This window comes from Neodiprion pinetum, chromosome 2 (assembly GCF_021155775.2).
Source record: "Neodiprion pinetum isolate iyNeoPine1 chromosome 2, iyNeoPine1.2, whole genome shotgun sequence".
Classification (NCBI taxonomy): domain Eukaryota; kingdom Metazoa; phylum Arthropoda; class Insecta; order Hymenoptera; family Diprionidae; genus Neodiprion; species Neodiprion pinetum.
The window spans coordinates 8,957,967-8,971,244 of NC_060233.1; the positions used below are offsets into that span (position 1 = coordinate 8,957,967).

The 13,278-nt window shown below is 37.8% G+C and overlaps 1 protein-coding gene across 2 annotated transcripts in view; it reads right to left on the reverse strand.

Moving 5' to 3' along the window:
• The window catches only part of LOC124212965 (sosondowah), a 92,099-nt gene that overhangs the window by 74,580 nt on the left and 4,241 nt on the right, over positions 1 to 13,278 (reverse strand). Inside the window, exon 4 of one of the 2 annotated variants that reach the window (XM_069133784.1) lies at positions 11,834 to 11,983. The exons of the other annotated variant lie outside the window; for it this stretch is intronic. Within the exon in view, the coding sequence (XP_068989885.1) occupies positions 11,834 to 11,983 (150 nt within the window). The remainder of the gene's footprint in view (positions 1 to 11,833; positions 11,984 to 13,278) is intronic. 2 annotated transcript variants of the gene reach the window in all.

Here is a 13,278-nt window from a genome sequence, read left to right on the forward strand (position 1 = left end):
CTAACCATTTTGGTTATTGCAACGCAAAATCGATTTCTTCGGCTTACTCTACCTTTTTAGATAAACAAGGCTACAACGTCAATTTATCGTTGCACAGGCATTAAATTTTCGCAACAGTTAAGAGAAAATATAGTAACGGTGATCGTAATGGGAAAGAATAGTAACGGATACTAGACTTTCTGGTAACAGCTAGAAAAACAATTTTCATTTTGTACCTAGAACTATATTTTTTGATTATGGTGAAAAAAAAAAAAAAAAAATTATAGTTAAGGACTGAGCGGTGATCGGAACTAAAAATTTCTCTCAGTGCAAACTAAATAGTGGCAATCGATTCGGCAGAAGATTTAATATACCTGGCAATTATTTAATGTAAAATATATCTCGAGAAAATCGTAAAAATGAAAATCAAGACCGAATTTTACAGTGTACAAAAATCAAAAATTTAGAACAGTTGTAACGTTTCCACGATTATTTGAACAACGATTAGGATCATTTTTATGCAGCAAATATTGGGTTTAACGAACGCATTTTTTATTACAATTCGATCTGGAATGAATACAGCAATTTTTAGTTTTAAAAAATGTATGATATGGATTTTTAACAGGTATGAAAATAGAAAAACCGATAAAAAGAAAATAGAAGAAACCGACGTCCCACTCTGAATCTTGTGTGAAAATGTTTTCAATTGGAAACGAAATGTTTTTATTTTTTTTTTCTTTCTCGTTTCATAAAAATCAATTTGGCTGTTTTTGAGATAGGTTTAAAAAAATCATAAGATAAAAGCGAGTGATTAGATGAAGTTGAAAACTTTTTTGAAAGCTTTTCAGGGGTCGTACTAACGTAGGAAAAATCCTTGGTGAATCGTTTACCGAGTTGGCGCGGAATGTCCGATCTATACGATTGACGAGACACGTGAAACATCGATGATCGGTAATAAAAATTCGCGCGAAATAGGAGAAAAAACAAAAAAAAAGATTGGTTTCGAAGAAGGGAAAATCTGAAAATACATATGTATACGTATATCAGGGTGTTTTGGAAAAAAAAAAATATATATATATATATATATAATTTGCTAATTTCCGCCGTTCCACCCCCTAAAAAGTTTGTTTATGCGAAAAAAACGAACGTTCCACGTTACGTGCAATATGGCGCACAGTTTTGATTTTTCACTCATTTACATTGCTCCACATCTCTCTATATTATTACACACAAGTATGTGACCGAGAATTAGAAAAAGAAAATTAGAGACCGACACCCGCGGAGAGAAGAAGCAGACGTATCGAGGTTGGTTCGCCTTGCAGTTAGTTCGTTGATCGTTACTCGCGTGACTTGGGCATATTTTGGTCCCCCGCATATACCGCCGGCAGTCCCCAGCTCGAAGGAATGCCATCGCTCAATCACTCCGCTCTAGCCGGCTTTTTGGTTATACTAACGAGAGATATATCCACGCCCCCCTTTTCCTTCGACTAAAAAATACAACATCCCCCCTCCCTCCCCGCGTCCGTCTTATTTTTATTTTTATTTCTTTTAATTTTTTTTCACCCCCAGCGCGCTCCTGCGATTCCACCAAAGACCCCCGCCTCCTCTTTTCACAACGAGAGATACTATCTTCTGGTCATCTGTGGCTAATGTCGTGTAAAGGATGTCTCGAGTCGCGACCCGACAGACGCAATTGACAGGTCTGTGTCTGACTTTACGGCCCGAGTGTCAATTTTATTTATGGGACCGTGTCACCGGTTGTATTGACACGTTGGCTCGACATTATCGCCCGAAGAAATGATTCTGAAGCAATTGGTCGAGTTTCGATGCGATTTTCAATATTTTGTAGTTTTCATTCCCGACTCGACCGTAATGTTCAATTTCGTTTACCTGAAAAGCGGGACGAATACGGCAGATTATTACTTCTTTACTTTTTTTCCCTTATCTGTGTTAAAAATAGTACATTATGTAACAAGGGAATAAAGTCGATTTTTATTCCTGTCTTACGTATAAGACTTTATTTCCGACTCAACTCTGGCCGCGATGTTTATTTGAAAATTGGGACCGATTTAACTGAAAAATGTTAACTTTATGACTGAGTCGGGAATAAATAGCAATTTTCTACCGCATTTGCGGAACACAAACAAAGTGTTCAGATTTTCTCGTTTTCTTTATTTCTCTTTTTCCATTCTGAACTACATCTCTCCGCGTTATTAGGGGTGTGCAAAAGGTCTCGACGTTGCACGCAGATGACGATACCTAACGTTGATTCTGTTCGAGACTTTGCTCTCCTGTCTCAAGCATTTCTGTATTGCACGTGGTACGAAACTGACCGATCTAGACCGAAAATAGGTTGTTCTAATCGTGAAAGTTTGTGCAAAAAATGGAAATCGATACAGTGCAGATTCGCAGTTGCATGTTGTCGCAATATTTAATCTCGGTAAAACAGCCGCGGAAGCAAAAAGACTAATTTGTTCTGCATGCGGAGAATCTGCCGTGAGTGAAAGTACGTGTCGAGAGTGGTTTTCAAAATTTTCAAGTGGTAATTTCGATCTGTCTGACAAACCACGTTCTGGAAGAGCCTATGAGCTGAAATTCGATGATTTGTAAGTACTGCTGGATCGAGACGAATCTCAATCTAGTGTACAATACAGAAATGCCTAAAATAGAAACGCAAAGCCTTGAACAGAACCATCGTTGGTTATCGTCATTTACGCGCAACGCCGAGAGCTTTTGCACACATTTTTGTGATTCAAAAATGAATACTAAAAATCTACCAAAAAATATCTAGGTATTACGTAAAGATCGCAGAAGAATCTCTCTCAGTTTTCCTAACCAAAACAGATTCTTTAAATATTGTAAAACATCGGTAAAGTTAAAAAAAAAAAAAGTGTCAAAATGTCGAAAAAGGGCCTTTATTTAGCACGAAGAATGGCGCCACGAGGCCCATTTCCACGACAAAGAATAAGAGCCTTAACGAAGAGTTTGAAAAATGTTCGGGACGAAATTCACCCAGAGCGACCGATTAGGTTCAAGTGGTCAACTGTCCAACGAAGAGTAGTTTTCTGCGTTCAAAAAAATCGTACGCCAGCGATGAAGAAAATACAAAAACTTCCAGGACGCCTGCAAATTCCCTGACGATTCCCGGTTTTCCACATTTCCCTGACAGCCAGACACCCCGGAGGTCGCGGTCCCACGACCGGACCACCGTGGAACCTCGAAGACGAGGCGAAACGGGCCCGCTACGAGCTGCGGAACGCGCCGCCTGACCCAGAAGAAGAGAACGGGCCCCGCCCGTCCTCCGTTGGCTCTCCGTATACGCGTTGATGGCTTATCTCGCACCGCGGGAAACCTTTCAGACTCCCGTGGACAAGCCTCGGGAATATTTACCCCGGTAATAGAGCCGCACGCCTCGCGCACCCACCGCAACCTCCTTTTTCCCACCCTTTCCCCCCCCCTCTCTCTCACTCTTTCTCTTTCCTTTTTCTCTTTCTATCCTCACTTGCTCAAAATCCTAGACTCTCAATTTGTTGTCTAACAAGTCAGGGTTCGTACGGTTTTTGGGGTTTTCTGAGTATTCCAGCCTCAAAATAGGATTTTTCCAATAACCTTTCGAGAAATATACACTGAGACAAATCTCATTTGGCATAGTAACTAGAAAAATTCCGTAAAACAGGTATCGTTACAAAAACTGTTTGAATATTATTGGGATTACGAAAAACGACGTACGCGTAAACATTTTTGCGCTATTGTCGATTCTTTTTTCGTTATTGCAACGCAAAATCAGTTTCTGAGGTTTACTCTACTTTTTTTTAGTTAAATAAGGCTTTAACGTCAATTTATTATTTATGTATGAGATGGAATTACACGTCACAGGCGTCATATTACATAAATAGATATGATTATAGACCGTCGAAGCTGCCCCCCCCCCCCCCCCCCCCCCGCCCTTAAACCAGATTAATTTGCTAACATTTTCAGAATTCAATTGAGTTGCAAAATTCTAGGGTGCAGAAGCGCAAGAAAAGAGTAAAGACCGCGGGACACGGGCGTCAGGATCCGGGGTAAAAAAGAAGGAGTTTCAAACGAGCTGGTAACGACACCAATTTAAATGATAATAACACACCTCGAGCTTGTTACACTCGCGCCTTGGAAATGATCTTGCATAATGAGAAGCGAGAAATGCCGCGCATCCTGCGAACTCAGCTACGGGTAAATAACATAACATATATTCTGTAACGTATATATATATATATATATATATATATATATATATATATACGTTACAGAATATATATTTATATATATATAAATACTCATATGTACAAACTTAAAACCCAAAAGAGCGAAAATAAGAGCATTTAACGGCCGAATGACCGGCACCCAGTTTTCTTATTTTAATTTCAACCATTTTACGCGGCACGCGAGCTGCCAGCACTTACTTCGTGCCATTTGGCAATTTGCAAATACTCCATTTTTTCCCTCATTTTTATATTTCACTTTGTATCCGGATAACGGATTGAAAAACTTTTGTGACAAGTTTAGCCAACTTTATGGCATAAATTAGATCCAAGTGTTCGACTTTTTCATCAGGTAAACATCGGAACAATTTGTTTGCCAATGCCAACCAATGCCTTGATCCAAGTAAATTTATTACTTAGATTTTTCAAGATTGGATTTCAGTGCGCCTTACTTGAACAAATTAAATCGTTTAAATAGCACAAAGCAAATCAGGGTAAACGAATAATTTCTCATCTCAGTAATTACGAATTTAAATTCAATTCCCTACTTTTTTTTTTTTTTTTTGATAATGAGTGTTTCTAAGGATCACTGCAACACGATAATTTATGCTGTAGAAAAATTAGGAGAAAAGCTGAATACATATTTACTTTTCTTCGCTCAAAAAACTACGAGTATAAAGAGGTTGGAGCAAAAGCTCCCCCCCCCCCCCCCCTCTCTCTCTCTCTCTCTCTCTCTCTCTCTCTCTCTCTCTCTCTCTCTCTCGACGCTATTAGGGAGTTCACCTGCTCTCGAGGCAGAGGTTGGCACGAGGCGGGTAAAACCTGGAGCACGCGGGTCCTGATTAATGACCGAAATATTTCTTGAATAAACAGGAGCGATGTATGTGTACACACGGCGTACACCTTCGTACATTACAGGGGCAGCCAAACCCCCCTCGCATAATGGGAAAGACTAATTGCCGATTCGACAACAACAAAACTAGATTTAGATTAAGAGATAAGGTAAAAGTTATCCTACAATAGAGGGATATCGGTTATCCGCACATTGAAACGCGATTAGTCAATCCTCGGCGAATGGATGATATAGGCGAGGTAATTATTGAACATGATTAACCCTTCAAGTCGTGTTGCTAAGTATTGTTACCATCTATTTTACATCCATTTTTTGCGTGTTTAGAAAACTTTAAAAGCATATTTCTTTGCGGTTTTTTGCTATTTCCGATCGTATATTAACAGGTTTCCAATACTCGGGAGTAATTATTGCGATATAATGTGAACTGTTGTTGTTGGAAAAAAAATGTTTACGAATATGAAATAGGATTTCAAAAATTCGAGATGGCGGATCCAATGTGGCGGACGAAAATTTCAAATTCGATCGAATCCAAAGAAAAAACTCTGATCAGGGGATTTTGGGGTCGCTGATTACGAATCTGAAATCAAATTTTTAAAATTCAATCAAGTTAGAAATTTTCGTCCGCCATATAGAATTTTTAAAATCCGATTTCGGATTCGTAATTAGCGAACCCGAAAGCTTATAATTTAGGTGAAACATGCACACGTGTAGAGGGGTTCGGAAAAGTATTATTCCTTCGATTTAAAAACACTCAACAAACAAAATCTTGTCTAGCGGATACTGCGTGGATAAACAAAACTGTGCAACCAAATTTTTTGTGCACGAAACTCAATTGGGTACGCCCAAAAAAGTGACTCACACTGAGAGAAATTTTCAGTTCAATTACCGCTCAGTCCTTGACTATTTTCATTTTTTACCACGATCGAGAAATACAGTTCTAGGTAGAAAATGAAAATTAGTCTTCTAGCTGTTACCAGAAAGCCTAGTATCCGTTACTATTCTTTCTCATTACGATCACCGTTGCTAGATTTTCTTGCAACCGTTGCGAAAATTTAATGCTCGTGCAACAATAACTTGACCTTAAAGCCTTATTTAACTAAAAAGGTAGAGTAAGCCTCGGAAACTGATTTTGCGTTGTAATAACTAAAAAAAGATCGACGATAGCGCAAAATGGTTACGCGTATCTCGTTTTTCGTCATTCCAACAATATTCAAACAGTTTTTTTAACGATACCTGTTTTACTGAAGATTTCTAGTTACTGTGACAAATGAATCTTTTCTCAATGTAAGTAACGAAGTTTTCAAATTAGTGGAAAGTGACTGCGTTGAAAAAAAATAAAAAAATAATAGTGCCAAGAGTGACCGACCATCAGCCTTGTCAGAATCGTACTTACGAGAGGGAAAAAAAAATCGATGAGAATCATCGAAGGAAAGTTTCGCATCGACGAATGATCCGAAGGGGCTGCAGAATCGGGGTGGTCGGAGGTCGAGGATCGGTAACAAGGACCTTCCTCCTTCCGCACACAGGGAATATCGGGAAGGTGAACGACACGGTTAGGCCTAAGGTCGATAGCGACAGGGACCTTAGTCCTTGAACCCGGCACATCGAAGGAAGTTGGGTCCGGGTGCAGATCGCGCAAGCTGTGCGTCGTCTGCTTAACCCTCTTTGCATATACATTCTGTAAGATTACTTTGCGCGGTTTACACCCTCAGCCGGCGGGCAAACTACCCCCAAGTATTCGCCTCCCTAATGTATGCGGAACTATGCTGAATTCCAAGTTCCGCACGGCGAACTCGGGGAGCTGCTGGAACCGCCCGACAAGACAACTCGAGGCGAACACGCGTGATCCTAATTAGAAGGTCCTCCCGCCTCCCGGTCCTACGACCTTACCGACCCCGGGAGCGCCAATGGGAACGGCTGCGAAAATATTCAGGGAAACGGGAACCGAGGTGACGGATTTCCCGAGGTTATGGATAACCCGTGGGTTACGGGACGCTGAAGGGTGCTGTTACTTGTCATTTTACAACACACCCACAGGCCTTGTCGAACCAAGTTTCCCACACGCCTCCACTCGATACGTAATTCGAGCCTCGTGTCCTTGTCCGGAGGTTCGTTTCTCCCTCAAGACGAGGTCGCGAATTCGTCGTCGGGCGGGGTTGATATTTTTCAATTTGAAAAGTTTCCAATTTTTCAACGCCTAAGCTCGATGTGAACAAGTCGAACTTCGACGAAAAATCGAAGTTTAAATAACGCTCAAAGTTCCGAATGGACAAAACTGATGCGTTTTTTTAGAGGATTTTTGTAATTTTTTTATATTGACACGATCGTTTTTGCGAAAGATGTCGAGTGCAAAATTACAAAAAATAAATATGGTACAAATTATTATCTGTGGCACAAGTGATGATATTGGGAATTTTCAATTCAGGACTTTCTCAATTTAGATGAAATTTCGCATCAAACGAGTATTTTTCTTTCTTTTTTTTTTTTGTTAATTACCTGTTCGGTATGTTCGTAGAATTTTAGATTCAAATAACGTTAGAAATTGATGTTTCTTTAATCAAAAAGCTACTTCCGTCCGATATTTTTTATTTTTTCCCCGCAAATATGAATTTGAAACAAATCCATGCCGCTATCCCGGTATCGCGTAGCTCAAAATTTGGTACTTGATTTGAAATCCAGAGATGATTGACAATCAAATGATACCATTCGTTATCCGGATGAATTTTACATTGAAAAATCAACTGATAAGCTCAAGGGATATTAAATTTCAGAATTAATTTTGACACGTTTGTTTCAATTCTCACTCATTGAAATTGCAATTTTCGCAAATCGGTGACACAATTTAAAAGTTAATCACAGTGTTGCAAATTGAATTGCAGTTCCGACCAATTCTTTCAAATTTTCAAGAAAAACGATTTAAAACAAGTCCGACATGGTGCGTTGAGTAAATTGTAAGAGAATGAAATTCTGTACAAGCAATAGACGGAAAAAAAAAAATACACGACATGTGTTAGCAAAACAAAAAAAAAATAAAAAAAATAAATAAAATTCTCGCAGAGCCACACCGGAAATCGTCGGCGTCGATATAAAGGAGAGACCACACGTGTAAAAGAGTGCGGACCGGATCTACGTATAAATTCGTCGAGTAAAACCACCCGCAGTTTTTTCCCCATATATGCGTGTATATATATATATATATACACCAGATATACCGATTACCATAAGAGTTACGATCGAGAGAGTCGTCGGAGCGCCGTAAGTTGCCTGGGAATTATCGCATTACAGGTGAAGAAAGAAGGTGGCGTATAAGTTGTAACAGGGTTTGTAATACCGCTCATTGTTCGTCACGAACCTTGTTCTGAAAAGCCGCAGTCGCAGGTGCTGCTTCCTCGAAGAAATTAATTACGAAAAATGAAGAAAAAAAAAAAAAAAAAACTAAAAAAAAAACAAAAAAAACTTGGAACCACGCGAGAAGAAAAAAAAAGGAAACAAGAAACAAAAAGAATCCCAAGGAAATTAAGGTATCGATGATAGCCATGGTTGGCTTATTTCCGAAACTTTTTTCGACTAGTACCTATAGTATAATGATTGAAAAAAATAGAACACACAATTGGTACAATATTATACGTAATTTCAACTTGCAGAGCCGTGCGATTAATCGGTTAACCCTGAGTATCGAGTAACTTGTTTGTTCAATTGATCGAATAATCGTAGATTTGGAATGTAGATTGTTGTTTTTTTCCCACAACTGATCGGTCAATTTAGCCATCGAATTGTAGATAAATCGTGTTTCTGGATAGTAGAAATTAATTCGGATGAATCGTTCTTCCGATTAATCGATTAATTCGATGGTTTTGATCGACTAGAATTATTATACAATAATTATGCGTATTTTACGAATCAAAATAACGGAAGGCCTCGGAAATGAATTCTGAATTGAAACGAAAATGCATGTGAAATAGTTTTATGCGAATTTAGAAAATAAAAAGAAATACAACGAAAAAAGAAACAGAAAAAAAAGTGAGTCTGTTATACCTAGTCGAAAATTTCGAACATCTGAAGAAAAGGAATCACACAAGTATTTTTTTTTTCTCTCCCGTACCGATGAGTGGAGTTAAAATTTCGAAAGCGCCTAATTCCGAATTATTTGGTGGTGAAACTTGAAGTAAAAAAATTCAACTTTCACGAAAAACAACAAAGTTTCTAACGGTCGGAAAGCCGATGGCTCAAAGTTCCGAAATGCAATATTCCGAAAAGTAAAGTTTCGATAGAGTACCTAAATATATTCACACTGTGTAGTTTGCTCAACGAATGGGTGTAAAAGACCAAAAAAAATGAAAAATCACAATGACCAGGATTCTGAAAATAAAAATATCGAAAATTCAAAACGTTATACAGATCAAAGTGGCGATTTTCACCAAATCAGAAATTCAACGAACTGAAAATCTTCGAGTTTTCAAATTTTTACATAATTTTCGCATTGTCGGAACTTTGAGCGTCGGGTTTCGATCTATTCGAAACTATGATTTCTTTATTTTAAGTTCAGCCAGTGAAAAATTGGGAATTTGGCGCTTTCGGCACTCTTCGAATTCGTAATATCAACCCCACCTCGTGCCCATGAATCGTATCTGCACGTAGTTCGGCTACGATGCAATTAATCGATTCTTAGTAAGCGGACAGGTATTATTGTAATAAGGCAGACGGCACGCGACAGAGCTACCGGTATAATCAAAGATGTATCCGCCGGTTGTGGGACGATCAATTATGCAGGGGAGCGCGTCTAGGAGAAGACGCGAGAAGACGGAGAGCCGGGGGTTCAGGGGTGAGAGTGCATCGCGCATATAAATTACGTCCACTAAAATTAACAGTGAAACACTGCGATCTCTGCTGTCCGGGAGGATCAGAGGCTGCACACGTTTAAGAGAAAGAGAGGATGTCCGGAGTTTACAAAAGTCGCATCCTTTGGTCCCTCGGGCTGACTAATTATAACCGATTCCCGGTTACACGTTGGCATATACAGACAACAAAAAACTAAACAACGTGGTTCCAAATTTCCCTCACAAAGTGAAAATAATATACAAGGATTTTCTTCTTTCAACAATACGTACTAATTTTCATATATTTTTATAATTTTTGATTTTTTTTAAAGCGAAAGAATATAAATAATAATATAGAAAAAAAAAAAAAAACAATTGGAACTTTCTCATTTCGATTTTGTATCGACCGAATGCTTGTTATCTCTGGAAATTTTGTTACGACGGGAAAAATAATCGTGATTGAAGAAAATGTCTCGCGTCAACGGTGTTGCAAAGTTGTTTACAAAATTGTGAAAATTTTATAACCAAAATCTATTTGAAAAGCTTATTATTTCCAGTTTTAACCACACACATATGCATGTATATAATGTGTGAGGAAAAACAAGAGAAATTCAAACGCGGAATACTTACACGTTTGATCAAGCATACGATTGTAAATACATGTAGAAATAATAAAATAAACAAGCGACCGGTAAATAATTAAACGGAACGTATACGCAGATCGTGGGAACTGATTTTAACTAGACAAGATGGTATATAGAATATATCTCTCCATATTATACATATGCATAATTTATAATAAATGCATATATATTTGATTATTTGAGCTGTAAAAGCGAAGGATAAAAACCTGCCCAAAGATAACTAGAAAGGGGAAAAAGAAAAAAAAAAAAAAAAACGGTAGGAAAATTCAATAAATAAATAAATAAGTAAATAACTGGTTAATACAAAAGTCCAAAAATGAGTCACACAGTTACCGAAATTTCAGTTTTCCGCAGCATTTAAAATCTTCAAATTCTTTTCGCAGTACATTTGTAAAGATAAAATATCCACGAGTGTATTTAAACGACTATGATATTCTGTATAATTAATTAATATTTGAACGACTGTGATGAAAACAAAAAAAAAAAGAAAAAAAGAAGGAGAAAGAGGTTCTTCGCCGCGGCGGAAGAATGTAAAATTATATACACAGCACCGGCAATTTGTCAATTCTGAAACTCTCTCGTTGCATCCTGATTTGCCTTTTTTCCATTTTCTTCTATCTTGATATTTTATTTTCTCGATTATCACAAACGCAACCGAATGAAATCGTCTGATCCTCGCGTTTAGCCGACCGAATCCTGATCACGTATCAGCCGCTTCTCATACAGGCAGATTATGCATTGTTAAAATATTTCTTTCGTCCGCTTAATCGGCATGCAAAATAAGCTTCCGGTTTGATTTTTTTTTTTTGTTCTTTAATTTTTCTCATAGTTATTTATTTCAAATTTTGGCCAAATACGTTAATTGAACAAACAGAAAAATAATGACTGCATGTAATATTTTTCGACGTTATTTTTTAGCTTACGTAACGGTTTTCAAGAATATTAACATACGGATGTATGATCTTCAATAATACGTGTAACAAAAATTATTCGTAGGATAATTATCAAAATTTTATTATTGTCTGGTGAAATTAGATAAATTCTGAGTGAGAAAAAAATAAAAATAAAAATATAACTCCACCGAAAAGAGTTTGTCGTTCGTGGTTTCAATTTTCATTTCTTTTTTTTTAGTTCCTTTTCTTTCAACAGCTCGGAACCATGAACGTGAAACCGAACTTATTCGAAAATCGATAAATAAAACTGTAGTGCTCGTGTAAAAGTAAAAAAATTCACGTCCTTTTGTTTCTCTCAAGTTACGAAATTCCTCCTTGCACGACAATAAATATGGTTGAAAATAATTACCTTGTCGGAGCGTTTCTTATTTGGTGTGGTCGAGCCATTGACTGGGCCCTGAATATCGGTCTCGCTAGCCATCCTGTTGAATCGCTGCATTCGTTCGCGGACGCTCAGCTGTTCAGCCGAGGCTGTCGAAGAAGCGGGACCACCGTCCTCCTGAGTTTCAATCAATTTTCAGACTTACGCTTTCATTTGCAAAAGGTGTTTTATGGATTTCGGCGGTGAAAACAAGGCGATCGCATGGAGGAAAAAAGTGAAAGTATCAAGTTTCAAAATCGGTTCAGACCGGTGAAACTGGGTTGAAATTCTGAATTTTTTGGTGGCAAAACTTGAAGTAAAGAAATCAAACTTCGGTGTTTCGATTGGTCCGAAACCCGACGCTCAAAGTTCCGAAAGGACAAAATGCTGAAAATAAGAAAATGTAAAAATCTAAAACATCAAACTTTCGAATGATCGAAGATTTTCAGTTCCGTAAATTTCGGAATCGGTGAAATTTCACCACTTTGATCTGTCTTTGCTCTGGACGTTGGATATTTTTATTTTCGGAATCCTGGTCATACCGATTTTCGGTTTTTCTAATTTTTTACACCCACTCTCGTTGAGTAAGCTACGCTGTGTAAATATATTTTAATTTTCGGAAGTTTACTCCGTCGAAATTTGATGTTTCGGAATTTCGCTCTGTCGGAACTTGGATTTTCGGAACTTTGAGACGCCAGATTCTAACCATTCGAAACTTTGTTGTTTCTTAAAAGTTTGATTTATTTACTTCAAGCTTCGCCACCAAACAATTCGGAAATAGGCGCTTTCGCATGCATTGTACACATTAAAGCTGTCGCAGGACTATCTACGTAAGATATTGAAACAAGTGACACAAGCACTACAGTACTAATATTGCGCATCTAATACGGTTTAGAAAACGAAGAGAAATTAAAAAAAAAGTATTTTATATCGCATATTATTTCTCAGAAGCAGTAAGCAATAATCACTGCTAAATGATGATTTTTCCGCTTTTCTCGTGTATTTGTGGGTGTAAAAAAAAGAAGACTCGGAGCACTTTCACCCGAAGCTCTTCACCCAACGTCTTGAATTCGCAAAATAATTCAATATTTACACACAAGCGATGAATCGTCGCTCTATTCATGATTCCAAATATTATATACATACACTATTTCGCAATGTTAACACGTTGTCTCAAAAAGTATTTAAAATATCCAAGAGATTTTGGAAGTCAAATGAAAATCCGACACGTACGATACTGCACGTATATATATGTGATAAATATGTACATTGTACAAATACAATGGAGCAGTGAAGGGTGTACTATAACGGAAAGTGGAATTCGTGACCGAGGCATATATTCTACAGCGTATCTTTTTCCACCCCTCGTCGAGGAAAAAATAAAAAAAAAAAAAATACGAAAACAAAAGAAAATAAAATATATCCCAACAGAA